The 23,625-nt window shown below is 51.5% G+C and overlaps 1 protein-coding gene across 1 annotated transcript; it reads left to right on the forward strand.

The window, feature by feature from the left end:
• Positions 1 to 14,155: 14,155 nt before the first annotated feature.
• Igsf8 (immunoglobulin superfamily member 8) lies at positions 14,156 to 21,506 on the forward strand. Its single transcript, XM_051186313.1, has 7 exons — positions 14,156 to 14,452; positions 17,819 to 18,196; positions 18,981 to 19,442; positions 19,748 to 20,155; positions 20,253 to 20,666; positions 20,933 to 21,063; positions 21,219 to 21,506. The coding sequence occupies exons 1-6, from the start codon at positions 14,176 to 14,178 to the stop codon at positions 21,046 to 21,048; spliced, it is 2,055 nt and encodes a 684-aa protein (XP_051042270.1). The 5' UTR covers positions 14,156 to 14,175; the 3' UTR covers positions 21,049 to 21,063; positions 21,219 to 21,506.
• The last annotated feature ends 2,119 nt before the right edge of the window (positions 21,507 to 23,625 follow it).

Genomic DNA, 23,625 nt, shown 5'->3' on the forward strand with positions numbered 1-23,625 from the left:
GGCAGGCGGGAAGGTGAAGGACAGAAGACATGAAAGGTGAAGGAACCGAGAAGGCAGCACTAAGCCAGGCACAGCAGGCACTGGGTAGCATCTCAGCCATTCTGTGTGTGGAGTGGAAAACCCTCTCCTTCCTTGCTATAGAGGAGTTCTGGCTGAGTCTGAGTCTGAGGTTGGTGAATGGCATGGGAGCAAGTCAAAACGGGAAGGTGTGGCATTTCTGAGGACAGCATGGAAGTCATTATCACCTCAAATACCAAGTCCATGAACTAGAAAGAACAATGACTTCCTTGAGCTCCTGTGAGGAAGAGACAGGCATCTCCTCTGAGAGTGACTTGCTTAAGGAGGCGTTGGGAGATCCAGGAAGTTGGGGAGAGGGGGGGATTCTCCTCCAGCTGGGAAGGTATTTTCAGCATTATATTCAATAGAAACAGGGACAGAGAAGATAACCAGCAGGGCCAGCTGCTCTGGGAGTGATGGGGTAGTTCATTTGATAAAGAGCCAAAGAATAAGGGTGGGGGACAGAGAAAAGAAATTCCTGCCACCACCTACCAGGAGTAGTCAGAGCACAGGGTTCTCCTGCCATTTCTCCAGGCCTAGAGGTGGAGTGAATGGACCCCTGCTGAGCAGGGCCACGTCTGAGAACCCTGACTGGAAAAGAAGGGGAGAGAGGATGGGGCTTTGGCAGGAGGCCTAAGGCACCCGCTGGCTTGGCTGGCTGGGTCGCATCCCCTCCAGGCTTGGAGGGAGCTCCCTGTAGAGGGGATTATAGACCTCTTGTTCAGGAAATCTACCCTCAGGGCATAGGGCTCACATCTGAATTCCCTAAATAACTGGCCCCCTCCTGGTCTGCAGTGAGATCTTTCCATTACAGGCATGGAGAATCAGACCCTACCTGCCCCTATTGCTTCCTCCTGGGTCTAGGCAGGAAAGGATGGGCAGGATAAGCATGCATGGATTTTCTCATGGTCTGTGGTCCCTTCCAGACCTCAGACTTGGGTCTGGAATAGATAAGACTGGGAAATTATGACAGGAAATGGACACAGTCCCTGCATAGAGACATAGAGAGCAGCTGAAGAAGTAAAGTGTAGTGAAGAAGATTCTAGAAGATTTATCCAAAGACTAGTGGAGTTTAGGGGTGAATAGATGATCTCTTGGGGCCAAGGGGCATCTATACTCCTGGGCTGGAGTTCCTGGGAAATCTCCTTAGCTTCTTCAAGATATAAGGGGAGACAAAAGAGAAACATGAGACTCTGAGCTCCTGCTTTCACACACCCCCCCTCTGCTGGCACTTTCCAGTGTTGCCCAGTCCTTCCCACGCCCTGGCTCTGCTGTCCATAGCCAGGCTCAATAACGGAAAGGGCTGTGCCCTTCCTCTGCTCTCAGTCTGTTAGGGCTCCCTGCCATGCCCTGCAATTAGGGTGACTACGGTCCCAAGGACACTGCTGCTCACATACCTGGGCTGCAACAAGTGAAGGTAGGCAGGGCATCCACGGCTTGCTCTTCACTCATACCTCCCTGGCCTCTCCCTCTGTGGAGGCACTGGGAGTCTATCTCTGACTTCAGAACACAGTGGGAATAGACACCTGGCCCTTTGGTGTGTTGTGCATGGGTTGGCTACTGGTGGACTCAGACAGGGGGACTCATCTGAGTCAAGAAAGGAACAAAGGAGGAAGACAGAAAGACGTGAAAGCAGGAGGTTGGAAGGCAGGAGTGGCCTTGAGAGAAAACACAGAATAGAAAGGTTACAGGGATAGGATGGAGAAGGTCTGAATCATGTTTGGTTGGCAGAAATCTGGGAAGTAGGCATGTGTATGCAGGGGTAGAGAAGAGAAAGAAATAGAGGTCGGGTGCTAGTTCTGACCGAAGGGGACACTGGTGTGTGGGGGTTATGTAGGTAAGTGCTAATTCCAAAGGAGTTTCACTCTGGGCATGTGGCTCAGTTGGTAGAGTGTCTTCCTGGCAAGCATGGAACCCTGGGATCTAGCCCTAATACCCCCCAAACCTTACAAGCCTCTAATCACAGTAGTTGGGAGGTAGAGGCAGGAGGATCAGAAGTTCAAGGTCACCCTAAACTACATAGCAAGGTTAGAAGCCAACACAGACTATAGGAGACAGACTGTCCTTTTCTTTAGGAGTTGATGGTGAAAGGGCAGTGCTCGCTTGGATGCGTGGCCCATCAATTACAAATTAGTCATCTGCACAGGAGTGTGTGGCATGCACATGTCCGTGTGCAGGCGTGCACGTGTGCTACAGCAAAGGCTGTGCAGTTCTGTGGGTGTACGTGAGAGTCCATGGGAGAGTGTGCAAGGGGGAGGGTGGGCGCTCAGCTGCAGATGGACTTGTAAAAGAAACAGTTTTGTTTCCTAAGTGACTGGCCTCCTGGGGCCTCCAGCCCAGACTTGAAGGTTGTTTCAAGATCGTGAAGGAGAGTGGGAGGGACAGAGGGAGGGAAGGAAGAGCTGGGAGAGGCTCCATCATTCCCTCCCACGTCCCTCCTCCTCCCCCTCACCCCACTCCTCTGCCCTAGTCCCCCTTGCCTGCCTCTCCTGCTGCCAGCAGGACTGTCCTGTCTCGCTCATTGCCTGCATCTTTTTTCTTCCTTTTTAACTGGGTTTTGTCATTGCTGCCTGGCTTCTAGAGCCTTCTGGGGGGTGTGAGTGAGAATTGTTCTGCTTTCAAAGAAGACCATCTTGGGGTGAAAAATTAGTTGGGAGTCTAGAAGGCCATTTGTTCTCTCATTCTCCCGAGGCCTCTGCTCCCATCCACTCAGATTGTAGTGGCCTTGGCAGTGGGAATATCAGGCTCCAAGTCACAGACATAGCAGCCCTAGGCCCACTGCTCCTGAGTTTCCCCACTGGACCACAAGGACTGTGTGGCTTTTCTTCTCGTCTATTCCCTGATATTGGTTCCTCTGTTTTCTTCCTAATCTCTTTTCAGTGTACTCAGTACTTCTCTTCCTCAGAATCTCCCGAGCCTGCTGTCTTTAATCTTTTCCCCAGATGGTTTTTATGGTCCTGTTCGAATTACTCAAATCATACTGTATAGAATTAAGAAAAGAGAAGGAAAAGGCTCTGGGAAGCAGTCTCCACGGTCCCTCTGCCTCGGACCCATTGTCTTTTTGCTTTCTTTGCTCCTCTGATTTCAGAAAGGTCCACACTGGGATCCCTTCAGGACACACTGGTGAGGTGCTGAAGAAATTACAGAAGAAAACATTTGTATGCAGGCTCTCTCAGGCACGGTGTACCCGTTTCTCTCCTACCCTTTCTGGCGTCTGGGTTTTTGTCTGGTGCCGTGGGAACTTGCCTGAGAGTCAGACCCCAGGGGTCCCACCCGCCACTTGTATGACCTTATGATAGCCTTGACATTTCCCACCTGAGTTAGGAGGCGCACCAGAAAGCCTTGGGGACCCCTTTTCACTTTTGGTGCTCCCTGAATTCTGGGCTACTTCCTCTTAACTCACAGCCCAGCTTGGGATCAGTAGAAGTAGCCTGCAGTTACTTTGGGCTGGGAGATGAGGGGGCAGTTGCTTCTGCCTGGTCTGTTAGTAGGGTACAGTTATGTCTACTTTGATTATTGTGATTCTAGGAAATGAGTCTGGACCCTTTAACTCTGGGCATAGAAATGAAGAAAGGCTTATGTTTTGTTATGCTTTTTTTTTTTTTTTAAGCAAAGATGACCTTGCTATTTTATGCAGAGCCACTGTGAAGGTGGGCTGGGCCTGGGTACCTTTGGGCTGGAGAACCTGGCATCTCTTGGCTGGCATCCAGGCAGCAAATGCCAGGTGAGGCTGTTCCAGGGGATTCTTTGTGCAGCGAGAGGACTTTAGAAGAGATGGGAGGAAGGGGTTATTGGGTCTTGCTGAGCTTGGGGGCAGGGGTCACAGCTGGGCCCTGCAGGGTTCCTGTTTGCCTTTGATTCCATCTGTGTGGGGAAGGAATGGCCCCCCAGCCCCCTGAGGTAGGTTTGTTTTGGCTGAGGATCTGACCCAGCCACTGGCCCAGAACTCTCCACCCTCCCTGCTCTCCCTATCAGGAGGCAGCCTGGCCAGATCCCTAGCCTCCTCCTTCTGCCTGCTGCCTTCTTTCCTTCCCATGCCCCTTCCTTTTTACCTAGCATACAGTTCTGCTTGTACCCTTCGGCCTTCTGTATGCCCACCTAGGATAGGATGCCCTGTAAACATCTGGCACCCAGAGCCATGGCCTCTTCTGTGTCTCTGTTTCTCTTCCCAGGGTCTTTTCCCTATAGAAATGTGGCGTGATCAACAGTGTGCATTCCTCTAATGCTACTGAGTCATCAAGATATTCAACTTGCATTTGTTGAACTCTTTTTATATACCCCATTCTGGGCCAGCACTGGAGAGACCATCACAACCCAGAGAGTCAAATTTCCCACTCTTCTAGTCCTTGCTTCGAATCCAGGCCATTTAGTCTCTACCCCACCCCACCCCCAGCCTTTGCCTCTATGGTCCCAGAGTGGGTACTGAGCCTTTGGGATCTCTCCTCTCCATTTCTTTAATCTTCTTCCAACTTCTCCAGCCCTACTCCCTCCACATGGGTCCCCTTGGGAGGTGCTCCTATCCCACCAGTACAGGAGCAAAGACTGGGCCTTTGTGTTAAAAGTTGTGCTGGACTGGACTGGCTATGAGGGAGGGAAGGGTTTTAATCCAGAATTCAATGTACTTACCAAGAACACTTGAATAAGTTCTACACCTCCCATGGGTAAAATGAAGGATTCTCACCCTCGCTTCATGTTCATATCCCAGATCCAGACCTCACACCAACAATCGTCGGTTTGAGGTCAGGCCCAGGCCTCTGGAGTTCCCAAAGTTCTCCAGTGGGCAGGCAGAGTTGAGGGTTACTGAGCCAGACTGTCCCCAAGAAGTTCTGTGTATCAAAGCTAATGAATGGTGAGTGAGCTCTAACCTTGCACTGCATGCTGGGTGTGATGGCTAACCTTGACTGTCAATTTGGCAGGCTCTAGAATCATCTAGGAGACTTGGTGATTCTGGGCATGTCTCTGAGAATTTCTAGGTTAGGTTGACTGAGGTGGGAAGATCCACGGTAAAAGTGGAAAGAAGAAAGGGAATTGAGCACCTGCACCCATCTCTCTCTCTCTCTCTCTCTCTCTCTCTCTCTGATTCCTGATTGTGCACACAATGTGACACAGCTATCTCTCGGTCCTACTCTGCTTTCCCCAAAGTGATGGATGGCACCCTCAAACAATGAACCAAAATAAACTCTTTCTTCTTGAAGTTGCTCTGCCAGGCATTTTGTCACAGCAACAGGAAAAGAAACCAATACACTGAGCCCCATTATGTCACAGGCTCAAATCTCATTGTCCATCATGAGGGTATTAGGAGGCAGGGCCTCTGAGAGGTACTTACACAATGGGGTCTCTATGATGAGTCTCCCTAGGTAGGTTTCAACTTGCAGTAGTATTGCCTTGACTGCCAGAGTGCTAGGATTATGTGTCATCCAGATGCAGGTCAGTGCTCTTATGAGGACAGATGTGTATACCCTGTTTCCTCTCCCTTCGCTTGTTGCCATGTGGAGAGGTACAGCATCACAGTAGCTATGTGAGAACCAGGAATAGGTTCTCACTAGGTGTGGCAACTGTCAGTACCTTGAAATTACCTTTTCCAGGCTCTAAAACTAAAGTCAATGCATGCTATTTAGTCCTTGTACTAACTCCATTTTACAGATAGGGAAACTGAGACAACAGCTCCTAAATAGCTAAGTCAGGCCGGGGACCTGGGACTCAGACCTAGTCTGTTTAGTTCTAGTAGTTGAACATTTAACACCCTTGCTATGGAAAAGAGTAATCTCCGGGTCCAAGGTTCCTGGCTACAGTGGTGACAAGAGAGCACAGAGTATAAAGGGGAAGGAAAGGTGCCAATAGCATGCCTCTGTGAGCCAGGCTGTAATGGCTGCTCATTGCACATAGATGCACTCAGACCAGAGGGTGATATTAGCTTCAAGAAGAGGGAGATGATCTTCAGCTGGAAGAATCAGGGAGATCTTCATGGAGGAGGTGACATTCTATCTAGGTCTTGATAGAAAGGAGAAGTCTGGTCCAGATAGAGGGAACCCTATGAACTCAGGCACAGGAGGCTGCAGCAGCGTCCAGAACACAGGGGAGACTGTGAAGCCGATCTTGGAAGCGGGTACAGAGAGCCTTGAATGCCAGACTAAGTGTTATCCTAAATGCCAGTGTTCTGTTAAAAAAAAAATGAAAAAATAAAAACCTGTGATGATAAGAGTCACCTGGATGCTTGTTAAAAATACAGAACAGCGGGCACAGCTCTTAGAGACTCTGATTCATGTGGTCGGGGGCGGGGAGTGGGAGTCTGTATTTTTACCACCAAGAAAGTTTGAAAAACATTGCTACAAACAATATGGAGACATTTAAAGTTTTTGAGGAGAGAAATACTCGCACTCAAATTGTGCCCTAGGTAGACTCATTTGATTGAAGGGTGTGTGTGCACATGGGTGTGAGGTGTATGACTGGAAGGAAGAGATAAGTAGCAGCTCTTTGGGTGAGGGGGTGATGGCTGAGGAGGTGGGGATATATGAAGAGGAACATTTAGGATTTGGCAGCTGCTTGTTTGCCAGGGCAAGGGAGGAAGGACTTGAGGGTTGGGGCGCACTGTATAGTTATTAAAATAGGCTAGGAAAGGAAGACAATTGTTTGGGAAAGGAAACATAACTTCACTGTGGGTGGTAAGGTTGAGGTGGTATGACCGAGCTGCAGGAGGATCCTTGTGAGTGATTGAGACAGGACTAGAGAATGGCACTGAGCATGGGCTATGGAAATCACCTACATGGAGGTGACTGCTGAGGCAGAGACCACCAAGGTGGGGAATCTGGAGGACAAATGGCCAAGAGTCTTAGGCAGAGCTTTGCTCAACCTAGGCCAAAGAAGGGTCAAGAACATCAAGAACACTGGTTCTCAACCTATGGGTTGGGACTCCCTTTCAGAAGGGTCCCATATCAGAGATCCTGTACATCAGATATTTACATCACAATCCAAAACAGTAGCAAAATTACAGTTACAAGGTAACAATGAAATAATTTTAGGATTGGGGGTTATCACAATACAAGGAACTGTATGAAAGGGAAGCAGCATTAGGAAGGTTGAGAACCATTGATCTAGAAGATGGTGGAGGAGAGAAATGGGAAAGACTGGAGAGAAAGCTAGACCAAGCCAAAGGACTTATAGCTGAAAGCAAAACCCTTTCCAGGAACAAAACAAAGAACTCTAAAACCTAAGTTTCAAATGGCAAAAGAAAATGAAGGCTGGTTACTTTTTTACTTGTTTTTTTTTTTTTTTTTTTCCTCTCACTTCAGAGGTAACTGGTGCTACCTTTAAGAAAGCCACCTTAATAGTAGCAAGGTCAAGCCTGAAAACAACACCCCTCATCCCACACTAAGGAGGCTTAAACAGCTAGGAAGCTGGGGACAAAGCAGGCTACCCTCTTCTAAGATGCTCCAGGAAGCAGAAGACAAAGAAGACAGTGGATAACTGAGGGAGGAGATAGCGTGGGGGTTTAGGGGACTAGGGCCACCCCGCGCTCTTCTCCTATCTGCTGGGTCCACCCTGCTACTCATGTGCCCCAGTGCTTATCATAATTTCTCTTCCTGACAATCGCTCGGAAACAGTGAGGTCAATACTGTATGGTGTAGTGATTCCCACTATTGAGATAATGAAACTGAAGTTAGGGAGGGGTAGACAGAGATAGGATGAAGGCCACTGGCTGTGAGAGCCACGGCTGCCCAAAGCCTTGCACCACCTATCAGACCTTAAACTCTAGGTTTGCCTTGTCTGCTCCCTTCTCCCCCAGAACATCAAGAGATGAAATCCTCTGTGCCGACACTCAGTGCCTGCTTACTGGGATACCCTGCCACCACGGCTGGCAGCTAGTCAGACCTCCATACCCACATCATGCCACAGACACAAATTGAGTCGGAATGCCCAGAAAATAAATCTTAGGCTGACCACAATTTGGACAAAATCTTTTCTGAACCTGTTATATGGTCACTCACTCAGCGCGGAGGACAGCGAGCATAACTATTACTTTCTATCCTTGATTTCCAAGGTGCTGGCCTTTGGACTGTAATTTCTTTTTCAGCGAGACGTAAGTCTAGCACCTTCCCTCTTTGGAGCACAGGACCTGCCCTAAATAGGCTGTCCAGGAAGCTTCGTGGCTTGATTTCTGAAAGACAGAAGTTTGAGTTGTGGAACTTTCATTTGTGGGTGGAAGTGGTCAGGGTGAGATAGAATCAGGGAAAATAGAAGTGTCCACTGTGGAGGCCATGGGGTAACCAGAGAGAAGAGACCGATTTCCTCCAGTCCACCCCCTCACTGCTCACTCACTCACTCACTCACTGCAAATGTCTGCTGAACTTCTAGGCCTTGCCAGGCAGAGCAAGAATTGACGGTGGCCTTGAGCAGCTCAGGCAAGACAGGGAGGCAGATGGAAACAAGCTCTGTCTATACAGTTCAATGTGGAAAATGCCATCCAGGGGCCAAGGGCAGCGTGTGTGTGTGTGTGTGTGTGTGTGTGTGTGTGTGTGTGTGTGTGTGTGTGTGTGTGTTGGGGGGGTTGTCTAATCATCCGGACCTAACTCACACTCACTCCCATAGCCAGCACGGTCACCCCCACTGTTCCATCTGTTGCTTTGTTTTTGCAGTTTTTATTTCTGGCTTTGTTTTTCCTTTACTTTCCTAATAGAGAGCCTTTGGAAAAATTTCACCCTTGTTTCAGTTGGACCAAGCAAAAAGGGAATTGTCCACTCTTCAGCCAGAATAGCCAAGGGGTACTGGCCTCCTATGGAGTCCAGGTGGACAAGTGGAACAGGCAGGGCCTGGCAGGAAAGAGGCTGAGGAAGACGCTCAGCTGAGACAGAGGGAGGTAAGAGCGCAGGAGGATCCCAGCTTGGTTAAGCTGGATGGGTTGGCTGCGCACCCCCTCCCACACCTCCCCTCACACCTCCCTGCCTTCTGTTCTGGTTGGAGGGAGAAGACAGAAGCCTTTCCCCCTCAGAGTGCTTTAGAGCTCTTCCCTCACCTCGGAGGCTGTGAGGGGCTGAGACCCCAGAGTTAGAAGTGAGTCTGGTGTGTGTGCGTAAAATTCACTCTTGCTCCTCTTGACCTTCAAAGTCACAGCACACAACTCTCATTGTTTCCTCTTACCCAGGGTCTCTAGCACTGCACTCGTTCACTCACGAAATATTTACAGAACACCCACTGTATGCTACACACACACACACACACACACACACACACACACACACACACACACACTGTGCAGTTTACAATATAGGAGGGAGAAAAATACGTTCAGAAAATGTAAGCTCTGAAGTTAGTTTGCTTTTGCCTGTGAGTACTACGGTTTGCTTGCTAGGCAAACTTGGGTAAATTACAGAAGATCTCAATGCATGTTTCCTGGTCTTAATGCAGAGGTAAGCACAGCTCTTTGCTTCCTGGGCCGTGGTGAGGACCCAATGAGTGAGTGTATAGTGTGTACACAGCGCCTAGCACAAAGCAGCCTTTCAGTAAGCATTAGCCATTGTTTCTCCTCACCTCACTCAGCTGGAGGCAGTCAAACCTGTAAATGACCTGTTCTTCAAATTTGCCTCTTGCTCAACCCGGTGACTCAGAGGTGGTCACCTGCTAATCACCTCTTGCCCCTAGGCTTATCTATGCAGTCTATAGACATCTGTCTACTGAAACCCCAGCTATCTGCAGCCTTCATTGCCGTCCACCCCACTAGGGATCGCCTGCAATGAGAGTGAGGGTGGCCTCAGCTCTTTGATACCCTCCAGATGGAAGTCTGAACCAGCTGTTCCTTCTCGGCTGGCTGGGAACAGAGAAGAAGAATGGGGAACTTTGGGGGGGGGGTGGAGCCCAGACACCTACAATGCAGGAGTAGGGAACACAGGACTTGGCAGGGGAGAAGGCTGAGGTGATTCCAGCTCAGAGGGATCCATGTGTGGCATTCCAAAGTGGGAAGGAGCTGGCACTCATCCTGGCTGCAGAAATGGCTAGGCCCACTCAGTGGGTCAGCACTAGGGCATGCCAAGGCCCAAGCAGCATAGTAGCTCCTCTATTCTTGAACAACAGTGCTGCCCACTTGGCACGGGGCTTGAGAACTAGGAGTGTGAACTCAGTCAGGGCAAGAGGAGGGACACACACACACACTCACACACACACACACAGAGAGACAGAGACAGAGACAGAGAGAACACACTCTAAGGGTGCACATGCCTGGCTCAGAGGAGGAAGAAGTGGAATGTGCTGTGGGGGCCATCTTTGTGGGTCTGGGAATGTGTTTGGGTGTGTATGGTGATTGCTTGTTTTTATTTGCGAATGCACCTGGTTTTTTTTTCTCTTCATAAATTTGTTGTCCAGGTGAGGGGTAGGGTTTTGTTCTTGCTTTGACTCTGACCCCTTTTGTAACCTCTGGGCAGAAAGGACTTTCCCTTTGGGGAGGGTGGGAGACTATAATTCATTAGTGTAGTCCAGGTCAAGGCTTTGTAAACACAAACACAGGACATACCTGTATGTGATTCTTGTTCTGCTGCAAGCTGGAGTTTGCACATATTTAAGAGAGAGTGGCATGCTATATGGGTTTGTATCATTTTTGTATTAGTTTAATGGCTGGTATGCTTGTTTGTCTCAGTTTGTCTCAGCAATACCTGTGTCCAAAGCTCTATACGTGTATGTGTATGTATGTGCTGAGATTATGTTTCTCCCCCCCCCCCCGTGATATTTGCTTTTACAGTGTAACAGGCTAGAGGATTCTAGCCTCATCTGAATTTGGACTACAAGGAATCAAACACTGGACAAGTCTAACCTTCCCTAGTCCATCCATGGCTCAGTTTTCTATGGAGACCATAAGTGCTGAGGACCGAATGAGATTGGGTTAATAGCTGGCCCAGGACAGAATACTTCACCTCAACAGTCTTGTCTTTGAATATGAGGGGCATGCCCCCCTTGGCTGTGACTGTAGCATAGGCCAGTTCAGCCAGATTATAACCGTTTCAGAGCACACCTTGGGTATAATGAGTTTTAATGACACTCATGACACCTTACTGTCACATAGATGTCTCATGCATATGCCATCTGGAGGCAAAATGAGTTAAGTAAGCCCATGAAACAAAGCTGGTGACTGATGCCTGCCCACTTGCGGTAGTATATGGAAATGCGGGTGGGAAACTGGTGACGATGGTAACTAGAATCCCAGGGGTCATAACCATGTCCGTGTCTCTACAGTCCCTTCCTTCTCTGCTCACGCTACCCCAGGACACCAGTCAAGATACTGCATAAGCCCTTTCCTAATGGGAGTGACGCACGAGTGCAGGGCTGCCCTCCAGTCTTTGGCATTGATCTGGCTCTCCTTTGCAGCCTGTGCATGTGTTTAAGCATTGCATTGCTGGGTGTGTGGGCAACGCCTTTCTGTGTGAAGCCCCTTGATTTCGGCGGGGACGTGTGCCTGTATGTGATGTGCCTCGTGCCTGGCATTTGCTCTCCTCCCCCAACTTTCTCAGTTACATAAGCATCTTCCGAGTAAGTCGGTCCTGGACTTTGGGCTCCCTCTGCTGGCTACTGCTGGACTTCACAGTTTTGGGAGGGGTGTATTGGACTCTAGGCCCCAACTCCTCTGGAGATTCTAGCCCAGCCCCTAAGCCCTATTTACTGGTGTGGGAGTCCCTTCATCCCAAGACAAGAGGTAAGATCCTTGAAAAGTGCTCTTCCCCCATCCATCCCACAACGATTAGGTTGAGTGTTGACGGCTACCTCTTTGCCTGATAGTGCACTGACAAGAGCTGTATCCCTGCTAAATGGTGTTAATCCCAGCACTCAGGAGGCAGAGGCAAGCGGATCTCTGTGAGTTCAAGGATAGCTGGGCTATAGAGTGAGTGTCAGGACAGTCTCCAAAGCTACAGAGAAACCAGTCTCGAACTCCCTCCTACAAAAGAAGAATGGCATCCCTGAGGGTAGGAGACCATGATAGCCTTAGTTACTAGGGCATTACCAAAATTCATGCCTGGCCCAATCAGTATCTGTTCCATGAATGAGTTTTCACCCTAAATGAAGTGAGCAGTGGTGTACAAGAGGATTTGGAGACAGTTTGGGCTGAGGTTTTGTGGATTTTTTATGTTTTGTGTTTTGTTTGTTTTCTTTAAGACAGGGTCTCACTATGTAGTGTTGGCTGGCGGGGAACTCAGAGATCTGCCTGCCTCTGCCTCCTGAGCATTAGGTTTAAGATGCTGAGGACCGAATGAGATTGGGTTAATAGCTGGCCCAGGACAGAATACTTCACCTCAACAGTCTTGTCTTTGAATATGAGGGGCATGGCCCCCTTGGCTGTGACTGTAGCATAGGCCAGTTCAGCCAGATTATAACCGTTTCAGAGCACACCTTGGGTATAATGAGTTTTAATGACACTCATGACACCTTACTGTCACATAGATGTCTCATGCATATGCCATCTGGAGGCAAAATGAGTTAAGTAAGCCCATGAAACAAGGCTGGTGACTGATGCCTGCCCACTTGCGGTAGTATATGGAAATGCGGGTGGGAAACTGGTGACGATGGTAACCAGAATCCCAGGGGTCACAACTATGTCTGTGTCTCTACAGTCCGTCTCTATAGTCCCTTCCTTCTCTGCTCACGCCTGAGCTTTAAAGTCATAGTTAACTTAAAATGTGTGTGACCTTGGGCATGATACTTAACCGTTTTGAAGTTCAGAATTCCCTTGTGTTAATGACTTTGACTTGTAAAATAAACTATAAAGGCTGGAAAGGATATCTACGAGTGGTGTTATTGTGTAATCATCCCATAAATGGCTGCCATTATGGTGATGATTGACTTTCAAACCTTAAGTACCAGGGAGACTTCCACTACAGAGAGAGTGCTTTTTCTCCCAAAGTCTCCCTGTAACCTGTAGTTTCCACACAGCTCACCAGGGCTTCTAGAGAAGTAGTGTGAGGACTTCAGGCTGGGATATGTCCATGTGGGAAGCCTGAGGTCCCTTATCCTGTTGCTGGGCAGTCTTGGGAGACCAGGATTGGATTTCTGACTTCTTCATGGGTTCCCAAATTCTATCAGTGTTTCTCTGTGGTTCGTGGATATGGCTTTAACTGGCAGCCCCATGAATACTTCCTCTGCCTGCCAGTAGGAAGTCCACTCTGGCCAGGACCACTTTTGCTCTTTGTGCCTTATTTTCCTCAATAGGGTGCAGTAAGCGGAGGAAGCAGGGATAAAGGGAACAAGTCGGGTGTGGAGGTGAAGGACCTAGATGTGCTCTAAGCCAGTTCCCACTAAAGGCCGCTTCCACAGCCTTGGCTTTGCGGGCTGGCCTGTCCCATCTCCCCATTCTGGCTCCACCCTTCCTGCTCTCCGCCTTTTTCCACAGTGGAGAAGGAACAGAAGGGACTCTTGCCTTTCTCCTACCTCCAGGCTCTAGCTCCACCCTTCCCAGCAGAGAGGTGTGTCCATATCTTCTCATTGGAGACTCTAATTGGTAGAAAGCGGTTTAATGCAAAAACAAAACACCCCCCATAGTTACCGTGTGCAACAAACGAATGTGCGTGATCTCAGTTAATTGTCACCACAAATCTGAGTGTTTACAATCTCTCTTCCGTATGTGGAGGGGAAAAACTGAGGTCGAAGCGATTGGGCTGAACAAGGATCTTCCAGCTAGGAAGTCTGGGCGGCTAACCCACTTTCTTTTCGCTTTACTTTCTGACGGGGTATTAGTGCAGATTTCAGTGATATTCCAGAGCCCTGAGGCCTTTTGATTCCAACCGCTTCACGTGAAGGAAGTCCTGGGTCCCACCATACCCACATAAGTCAGCAGGGTTTGCTGCCGGGATTCAGCAGCCCACATCACCCAACTGGATTCTGAGTGCGTAACCACAGTCACCCCATTATCCCCAGAGGCTCTGCAAGCACCGATTCTCCCGGAAAGGCTGGCAGGTGCAGGGCGGGGTGCGCTCTGAGCGAGGGTGGGTGGGGGTAGAAGAGTCCAGGTGCCGCCAGTTGGCCCAGCCTGAGGCCAAAGGCGGAGCCTCTGTTAGGGTCGAAGTCTGGCCGAGGCGTCGGTCCGGGGCGGGGCGGGGCGGGGCGGGGCGGACTGTGGGCGGGGCCGGGCAGCGGGGCGCGGCGGGAATGGTCTCAGAGCTGCGGAGGGCGGGAAGAGCGTCGGGAGGCGGGGAAGAGGAGAAGAGGGCGGGGAGTTGGCGGCTCCCGTTTAGCTGGGCTCTGCGCACCCACGCTTCACTGCTCCGCTTCTGCCCCCCACCCGGGCATGTGCCCCCCGCGGCCCTGGCCCTCCAGAGCCCACTCCGACCCCCGGAGCCTCCCCAGAGCCGCCTACGCAGAATGGGCGCCCCCAGCCCCACGCCGTTGAGTTCACTGCTGCTGCTACTGCTGTTGCTAATGCTTGGTAAGCCTGGTGGTCGCCGCGCCCCTGTCCCGGCCGGGTAGGTGCTGACATTGCGCATCCAGTTAGCCCACCTTCCTAGCATTTCGGAGTTGGTTGCAGCCCTGCTTCTCCATCCGGCGTATCTCCAGTCTCTCTGGGCTCGGCGCTTCGCTTCGTTTTGCGTCTGCCTGTCTAGTCAGTTATGGGGAGGGTGGTGGTGCCCTAGCTTTAGGCCCCGAGCTGGAGCATATCAGCGAGCTACTGAAGTATCTCCTGAGACACCATAGGACCCCCGGAGGGAGGCACCACTTCTCAGCTTTTACACTCAGGCCCTGGGGTGGTTGTGCCCAAATACTGTGACAACCTTCTACCCCACTCTAGGCTCCAGGCCTGGCCTTGGGTGCGTGCTTTGCGTGGGCAGTGCCTGGCGGGCTTCATAATTGCCCCAGAGTTGGCTGTAGGCCCAGGGGCTGATTCTGCCACGGCCTTTAAAGAAAGTCTCCCCTAACCCCCCCCACCCCCAACACACACATTTTACCATCCCTCCCTCACCTCTGTCTCCACCCTGGGCCAGTTCCTCTTTGCCCTTCTTCCATTCTCCAAGACATTTGGCTCCTTGTCACACTCACTTGGTCCCAACATCATCATCTCAGGAGAAACCAGGCTCCATGGAAACTGAACCTGGCATCTCCAAGCGCCCAGTGTCTGTTCTGGTGGGTTTTTATGATGATGTGTTTCTGGGCCAACCTTGAATGGCTGGTGTGTGTGTGTGTGTGTGTGTGTGTGTTGGGAATATAGGGAAGGTGTGTTGGTGTGGGGAACATTCTGTGTTGCTGTAGTCAGGCAGAAGCCTATGGCACCCCAGCTGTCTTCTCTGGCTTAGACCAGAACTGCAGGTCTTGGGCTTCTGAGGCCAGGATGAAGACTGTCCTTGGGGAACAAGGCAGGAGGCAGAATGATGGAGGGAAATGAAGGAGCTGTGGGGCTTGGTTGCCTGGTGATTGCTTCTTTTCCCCCGTGGGCTTTATGGGGCAGGGATGAGACTAGGGGAGGTCTGGAGGAGTGAGTGTTGCAGAGAGGCGGAAGAGTCTTCTGGCATCTGAGCCCACCCCATTTAGCGCTGATGTTCACTTCTCAGACAAGGAAAATGGAATACCTTATTCCAGAGAGCATATCCAGTGAGGGTTGGAGCTGGGATTTGAACTTGGATCTGACTCCCGGTCAGGCCTTTGACTGTTAGACAGGAGGTGACCTGGTAAGAGAGAACCTTGTAGCAGCCTATTTCCTGCAGCTGTGGGGACAACTTTCCCGTGGGGATCTCCAAGCATCAGCACTTGTGGAGCCAGCAAGGTGGGAGGGGGCCTTCCTAGCACCCCGCCCATGGGCAGCCAGCTGGGAAGATGTCAGCTTGGCCATCTTTAACATCACCCTGATTATGAAATGTGCCTGGAGCAGTGTGTGCCTGAGTCACACTTCACTGGTTCAGCGTCAGAACTAGAAGCTCTGAGTTCTTAAAGGTAGAAACTGAGATCAGGCAGAGGAGAGAATTGGTCCTGTGTTGGCTTCCTGACTCTAGCCTCAGCTTCAAGTGATGATCATGTGTTCTCTGAGTGACGTAGCCAGAAGAACTCAGTAGGATGGGAGGGCAGGCTCTCAGGCTCCTGGGTGTTTTCCTCCAGTGCCAGTAGCAAGGCTGTGGACTTCCCCTGGGAATCCTGGAAATTACAGTTTGGGAAATCAGGCCTCCCCTTGGAAGTGTCTCATCTTCTTGGTTTTGTCCCTTTTGAGGGGTGTGTAGAGGCCCTCCAGAAATGGCAGGATCTTGACCAAAACATCACACTCTGTCTTACTTTTCTCATCTAGAAGAGACGCAGTTCTCTCCCCAGCCAGGCCTTCTCTTCAGTGTTGACTAGGAGTGTAATTACAAAGCTTTAGGCTCAGATCTGGGTTCGGATCGAATCCTAGCCCCAGCACTCCCTAGATGTGCTCTCAGGGAGCTACGTCATTTCCCTCATCTGTGAAACGACTGCCTGCCCGCCCTCCTTGCATTCTGGGATTCTGTGGTCTTTTCTAGAAGTAGCTATGGAATGGATGGTGGAGAGAAGAAAGGAGCTGAACACTCCATGGTTTGTCTGTTGGGACAGGAGTGAGGGTAAAATAGGTGGAGAGAGAGAAGAGTCAGCTGGAGCTTAGGGTCTCTTCAGAAAGGGGGCCTATGTAAATGATGCATAGCACATGCAAATCATATGCAAATAAAAGCTTTTGTTGAGGAGGGGGTGCATGGTACATCATCTGGGCTAGCCAGAAGGTTGGCAGACTCTGGGGGGGAAGGGATCTTCTGCCCCAGGCCAGGGCAGAGCCTGATTCTTGCCCCAGAAGCCACAGCTGCCTGTGTAGCCCTGTGCGCTGGGAGAAGCAGTGAGCTCATGGCACAGCTGTAGTGGGGAGGGTATTGTGTGGTGAGAACTGACTAGGCCCGTGCCCTGTTCAGCATGGTGCCCTGTCCAGTACAGTACCCCATCCAGCCTGGGCCGCTGGCTCCATTGTCTAGCCCAGGTGACAGAGCTAAGCCAAGCTGCCTTTCTGTAAGATTTTGTCAGGTCCCCTCCAAGCAAAGGTCTCAGAATCCCTGAGCAGGCCCCCACACATGACTGGAGGGTGAGAGAGAAAGATCCAGCCAAGACCGGGGGCGTCAGGAGTCAGACATGCTTCTTATTTTAAATTGTATGTTTTTGTGGTATATGGGGGTGCACGTGTATGCATGGGTGCAAGTGCACATATGTGAGTGTGCATGTAAAGGCCAAAGATGAACCTCAGGTGCCATAGAGCCTTCTCTTCTATTATTGTTATTAGAGACGCTGTATATGTGTGTGTGTGTGTGTGTGTGTGTGTGTTTAGGACGGAGGACAATTTTCAGGATTTGGTTCTTTCCATGGTGTATTCTGGGGATGGAACTCAGGTTGTCAGGCCTATGTGACAGCTGTGTTTACCCACTGAGCCACCTCACCAGCCACCATGCCAAGCTTTTTACATGGTTTCAGGGACTTGAACTCAGAAATCATTTTCCTTACTGGGCTGTCTCCCTGGCCTCCACATGTATGATTTTGTTCATGTAGGTGCTCTACCTCTAGTTAGCTAGAAGTAGACACTTCCTCTGTTCTGAGGTGGATCTGGGCTTATGTCGCTATGCTGAGATGCTGCTGTCTTATGTTCCAGCATCTCTTCCCTGGTCTCATCTGTGCTTTACAGCCCAGCTGTGTTCTAACCTTCTCTAGGTTTCCCTTTGCTCCCTGGGCAGCCGCCAAGAATGGTGCTGATGGTACTGGGCATCAAATAAAGGCCCAGTCTTTCTTAAAAAATTCCACTTCTTTCTACCTTTCCCCACAGGAGCCAGGTGCTATGCACGGCAGGTGCATGTCCCCAAGGGGCCTCTTTACCGCGTAGCCGGCACCGCTGTCTCTATCTCTTGCAATGTGAGTGCCTACGAGGGCCCTTCCCAGCAAGACTTCGAGTGGTTCATGTACAGACCAGAGGCCCCAGCTACTTCGCTGGGCATCATCAGCACCAAGGATAGCCAGTTCTCCTACGCTGTGTTTGGGCCTCGTGTGGCTTCTGGTGACCTGCAAGTGCAGCGCCTGAAGGGAGATTCCGTGGTGCTCAAGATTGCTCGACTGCAGACCCAGGACTCTGGCTTTTATGAATGCTACACCCCCTCTACAGATACTCAGTACCTGGGCAACTACAGTGCCAAGGTGGAGCTGAGAGGTACTGGGCTCTGGGCTGGGTGGTGAGAGAGCCTCCCAGATTTAGTTCTTCTTTCTCCTCTCACTTCCTCTTCTCCTCTCCTTCCTCTTTCCACTCCACCCCACCACCACCCCCAGTGCCCTTCATGGCACTGGAGACTGAACCTACGGTGCTGAGCATACCAAGGAAGTAGTTACTAAGCTATATTCCCTTTGTTGCTTTTTTTGAGATTGGGTCTCACCCTGTAGCCCAGGCTGGCCTACAGTTCACTAGCCTAGGCTGGCCTGTAATTCATGGCAATTCTTCCACAATTTACTGTGTAGCCCAGGTTACTTTAACACTCAGTAGTCTTCCGGTGTAGCCTCCTGTGCCTTCAAGCCTGCCTTTGCAGCACTTTCTTTTCTTTCCTGGGGAACCAGATGCAGAGACTTTCCAAGTTGCCCACACTGACATCTGAACTTGAACTTGTTCTATAGCCCCAGTGGGCCTTGAATTTGGTCCTTCTACCTTAGTCCCCTGGGGAGCTGGGATGATAGACCTGCACCATCAGGTCCAGCCTCTTTAGAGAAGGACGACAGAATTACTTTTTTTGAGTATTTAAAACAAGTCAATCTCAGACACCAGAGTGGGTGTCAACAGGCCTGTTCTGTGAAATTCAGGAAGTATTTATTGAGTATCTTGGTCTGCCCAGACTGGGCCTGGCACCACTGATTTATAGAAGTCCTTATCATCCAGGATCCCACACAGTGGGGAGTGAAGTAAAACACAGCTCCCAGCCATCTCTCACTGAAGCCTTTCTCTCCAGTTCTTCCAGATGAGCTGCAGGTATCTGCTGCCCCTCCAGGGCCCCGAGGCCGGCAGGCTGCAACCTCCCCCTCACGCCTGACAGTGCATGAGGGGCAGGAGCTGGCGCTGGGCTGCCTGGCCCAGACCAAAACAAAGAAGCACACACACCTGTCCGTATCCTTTGGGAGAGCCATTCCTGAGGCGCCAGTGGGGCGGGCCACTTTACAGGAAGTAGTGGGATTGCGCTCGGACATGGCCGTGGAGGCTGGAGCTCCCTATGCTGAGAGGCTGGCTGCGGGGGAGCTGCGGCTGAGCAAGGAAGGGACTGATCGGTACCGCATGGTGGTTGGGGGTGCCCAGGCTGCAGACTCAGGCACCTACCACTGCACTGCCGCTGAATGGATCCAGGATCCTGACGGCTCCTGGGTCCAGATCGCAGAGAAGAGGGCAGTCCTGGCTCACGTGGATGTGCAGACACTGTGTGAGTGCCACATGTCCCCCTGAGGGGGCATGTCAGTGGGCATCAGGGGTGTTGGTGACACACGACCGTCATCTGACTAGAGCTGTTCTTCCATCGAGTGAGCAGTGGTCTAGACATTATTCACTCTCTATCCGTGTTTTCTCTGCTCAGAAATTGGATGTGGAGACACAAGGGCTATGGGGGGAGGGTGACATTCAGGTCCTGGGGTGAGGGACAATAAAAGGCCTCTAATTCTTTGCAAAGAAGTATAGTAGATGGGGGCCCAGGCATCTCCATGATCCCTCCCTTCCCCTGCTGTATTTCAGCCAGCCAGCTGGCAGTGACTGTGGGACCTGGTGAACATCGGATTGGCCCAGGGGAACCCTTGGAACTGCTATGCAATGTGTCAGGGGCACTGCCCCCATCAGGCCGGCATGCTGCATACTCAGTGGGCTGGGAGATGGCTCCTGCAGGGGCTCCTGGGCCTGGCCGCCTGGTGGCGCAGCTGGACACAGAAGGTGTAGGCAGCCTGGGCCCTGGCTATGAGGGCCGGCACATTGCCATGGAAAAAGTGGCATCCAGGACCTACCGGCTACGACTGGAGGCTGCCAGGCCTGGTGACGCAGGCACCTACCGCTGCCTCGCCAAAGCCTATGTTCGAGGGTCTGGGACCCGGCTTCGTGAAGCGGCCAGTGCTCGTTCCCGGCCTCTCCCTGTGCATGTGAGGGAAGAAGGTGAGAGCTGAGCTCTTGGTAGGGTTCGGAGCTTATGGAACTTATTTCCTAGCCCCTGAGCCTTTACCCAGTAACCCCCATGCCCTTTGTTCTGCAGGTGTGGTGCTGGAGGCGGTGGCCTGGCTCGCAGGGGGCACTGTGTACCGGGGAGAGACTGCCTCCCTGCTATGCAACATCTCTGTGCGTGGTGGGCCCCCAGGGCTGCGTCTAGCAGCCAGCTGGTGGGTGGAGAGACCAGAAGAGGGCGAGTTAAGCTCTGGCCCTGCTCATCTTGTGGGTGGAGTGGGTCAGGATGGTGTGGCAGAGCTGGGAGTCCGGCCTGGAGGGCGTCCTGTCAGTGTGGAGCTGGTGGGACCCAGAAGTCATCGGCTGAGACTGCACAGTTTGGGGCGTGAGGATGAAGGCATATACCACTGCGCCCCAAGCGCCTGGGTGCAGCATGCTGACTATAGCTGGTACCAGGCTGGCAGTGCGCGCTCTGGGCCTGTCACAGTCTACCCTTACACGCATGGTGAGTGATAACTACTCTCCACTCACCTGCTCCAGATGTGTTTGCCCCCTTCCCTTTTCCTGGCTTTGCTGCTATCCATCCCGCCCCCCCCCCATCACTTTGCATGAAGAACCCCAAGCTGACCTCTGTGCTGACTGGGGCATTTGCGGGTGGGCAAGGACGGCCCTCTGTAGTAGGGGCTGAGTCTAGAAAACCTGCTGGGGGAAGTGCCAGAGACCTGTACGGAGGACCATGGCACTCTCTGAGCAGAGCCATGTTTCTTCCAGCCCTGGATACCCTCTTCGTGCCCCTGTTGGTGGGCACAGGAGTCGCTCTAGTCACTGGCGCCAGCGTCCTTGCTACTATCACCTGCTGCTTTATGAAGAGACTGCGGAAGCGGTGATCTGTAGCACCCCAGGTGAGGGAAAGGGACCCCCAAGCCCTGTCTTCCACGGGCTTCCTGTGTGCTCCATCTAGACGAGAAGCAGCCAGTTCAGTCAGTCCTGCAGGGTCGTGTAGCAGGGTGAGGGCCAAAGGGAGCCTGGTCCTCAGCCTACTACATGCTCTCTCTAGTTTCTGCAGGTGTCAACTGTCTTCCAGCCAGCGCTGCCCCTTCTCTGGTTGCCTGGATACCCTCTCCCTCCTCCGTCCGGTCCAGCCCTCCTTTAATTTATTTGACCTGTTCCTGCCTAGAGTGGAAGATGCAGATGCTGCTCCCTGGTTCTCCACACCTTTCCTCAAGGCCTTCCTTCGGGTTCCCTGTTCTTGGTCTCACTTATGCTGTAGGAAGGCTAGTTCCTGTCCTCAAACTAGTTTTTTTTTTTTTTTTTCTAAAATGTGAATAAACTGGTTTTTATAAAATCCAGGCCTGGTTGTGTCTTCCTTTGCCATGGATCTATAAAAGGCAGCAGCGTGGGTGCATGGGGAGAGGGTGGCAGTAGGGAGGTTGCTGGGGGTTAACAACTTATTCTGGACAACCCAAGCCTCTTTTCCCACCATAAACGCCATCTGTCCTTCGTGGGCCTTGCTACCCACCCACTGCAGGAGGGGATGCCTGGGTCCCATCTGTTGCCTAAAATGTCAGTGCAGGGGTGGGGGGTGGGACTCCTAATGGGGCTTCCACATTGGGAGAGAGGGTGAGTTCCAGCTGAGCTTGGCCGCTTTCGTTCGCAGCTTCCCAGACTGGGCACACCCTCCTTGTCTCCTTCTCCTGGTTGGGCTAGTCTCGGACCAGACTCCTCCCACCAGGCCCTGGGGCCTCAGTCTTTGTCATCCTGACCTTAATTATTCTCTGACTGCAGCAGAACTGGAGCCTCAGAACACAGCTGCCTACTTAGCAACAAAGGTGGTGGGGAGGGCCTGTGTCCTCTGTGTACACCGAGCCACAGCATCTCCCTGCCTGAGCGCTCTTGGGCCCCGAGAGAGAGTCTCGGCTGCTCTGTACTTCAGGTGGCATCCAGTGTACCTTTTTCATTTCATTTAGTAGTTTTAGCATTTATTGAGCGTTATGAGTTTACCAAGTATCTTTTTTTTTTCAGATGAGGAAACTGCGGCCCCAGAAAAGTAATGTCTTGCTGAGAGTCATAGAGGTAATTAGTGACGATCAGCACTGGCACCAGAACATAGGTCTCCTGACTGCCCTGGACCGTGGTGCTGGCATCTCAGTGACTTCCATGAGCAGCTTCAGTGTCTCCATTCTAATGCTTTGTATGAGGATGCCAACACCCACCCCGTTTTGCGCAGACTCCACCCCTTCCCCAGGATTTAAACCCTGGCTGCGCTCCCTGTGCTCTAGTTCAGTATGTGTGTGTAGGACTCCACACGGACCTCATTTTTGAGGGTGACCCAGGTGGTCCAGTGTTAGACTTGAAGGGGAGAGGTGACAGCTTTCGTCCTCTGAGTGGGCCCAAGCTGAGATGGGCACTGCGAGGGAGGCATAGTGCCCCCATTGGATGCTGGCTTCTTAGCCTGGAATAGAGCAGCAGACCTTTATTCAAGGACAGGAGTGGGTGTAGCCAGGGCCAAGGTTTCAACTAACCCCATCAGAGGATATGTTTACCTGGGCTACACTTAGCTCCAGGGGGCTAGCCTCAAGTCCCTTGACTGATCTTCTGCTCCTCAATCTGCCATTGCTGTCCCCTCACCAGCCCGAGATGACTGGGGACAAGGCCAGGATGCAGTGGAGGTAGGCTGGGAGTGTGTATCTCCAGGATTCCCTGTCTTGGCAGGAAGAAGGCAGGCAGCAGATACCTGGAAGTATAAGCTTCGTTTTGTTCCCACTAGTCAGTTTTGCCTTGTCAGTCCTGTTAGCGAATTGGTCCTTTGTGTTGAAGCCCCTTTGAGCCTCAGCTGCCCCTGCCTCCTCAGGAGTCCCCAAAGGCCTTCTTATGGTCTCTGTTGCCCTCTCATCTTCCCAGATGCCACCTCAGTGTCACTGGCCAGTTACCACTGATGTTTCAGTTTTGGGACTCAAAGTTAAGCTCTTTGGTGGGGACCTGAGTCCCTTTCCCCGACATTTCCCCTCTCATTTCTCTGTTCTAGAGTCCTTGGCTTCTTTTTTAGTGCCTGCAGCTCTTCCACTTAGACACCTCATCCCAGTGTAGTCCCCAGAGTAACAGTGTCAGCAGGATCTGAGAACCTGTTAGATCTGGAAACTAGTTAGACATGCAGATTTTAGGTTTCCATCGGGGACCTACTGAGTCAGAATGTTGGGAGTGGGACCCAGCAATCTGTTTGAACAAGTCCTCCAGGTGAGTGATGCAAAGTTCTGTAACTGCTAGCTCCTACCATTCCCCCTGCTTTACTCGTCCGTAGCTTCCTGGTTGCTAATATCCTCTTACTTCTTGCCCTAAGAGCTTCCTTGGGCTCCTAGTGTGAGCCATACTTCCTTCAGTTGCTGTGGGGTGTTTCTGATTTCCACTTGTGCTATGCTCTGGTGTTCCAACCAGGTCTTTGCATACCACACCAGATTGATACCCAA

This window comes from Phodopus roborovskii, unplaced genomic scaffold (genome assembly GCF_943737965.1).
Source record: "Phodopus roborovskii unplaced genomic scaffold, PHOROB, whole genome shotgun sequence".
Classification (NCBI taxonomy): domain Eukaryota; kingdom Metazoa; phylum Chordata; class Mammalia; order Rodentia; family Cricetidae; genus Phodopus; species Phodopus roborovskii.

Bases quoted from the DNA above. Each gene is read 5' to 3' on its own strand.
- Igsf8 (XM_051186313.1), top strand. From the start codon at position 14,176: ATGGTCTCAGAGCTGCGGAGGGCGGGAAGAGCGTCGGGAGGCGGGGAA. The intron at 14,453-17,818 runs GTAAGCCTGGTG...CTTTCCCCACAG, and splicing joins ACTGCTGTTGCTAATGCTTG to GAGCCAGGTGCTATGCACGG. The intron at 20,667-20,932 runs GTGAGTGATAAC...TGTTTCTTCCAG, and splicing joins AGTCTACCCTTACACGCATG to CCCTGGATACCCTCTTCGTG.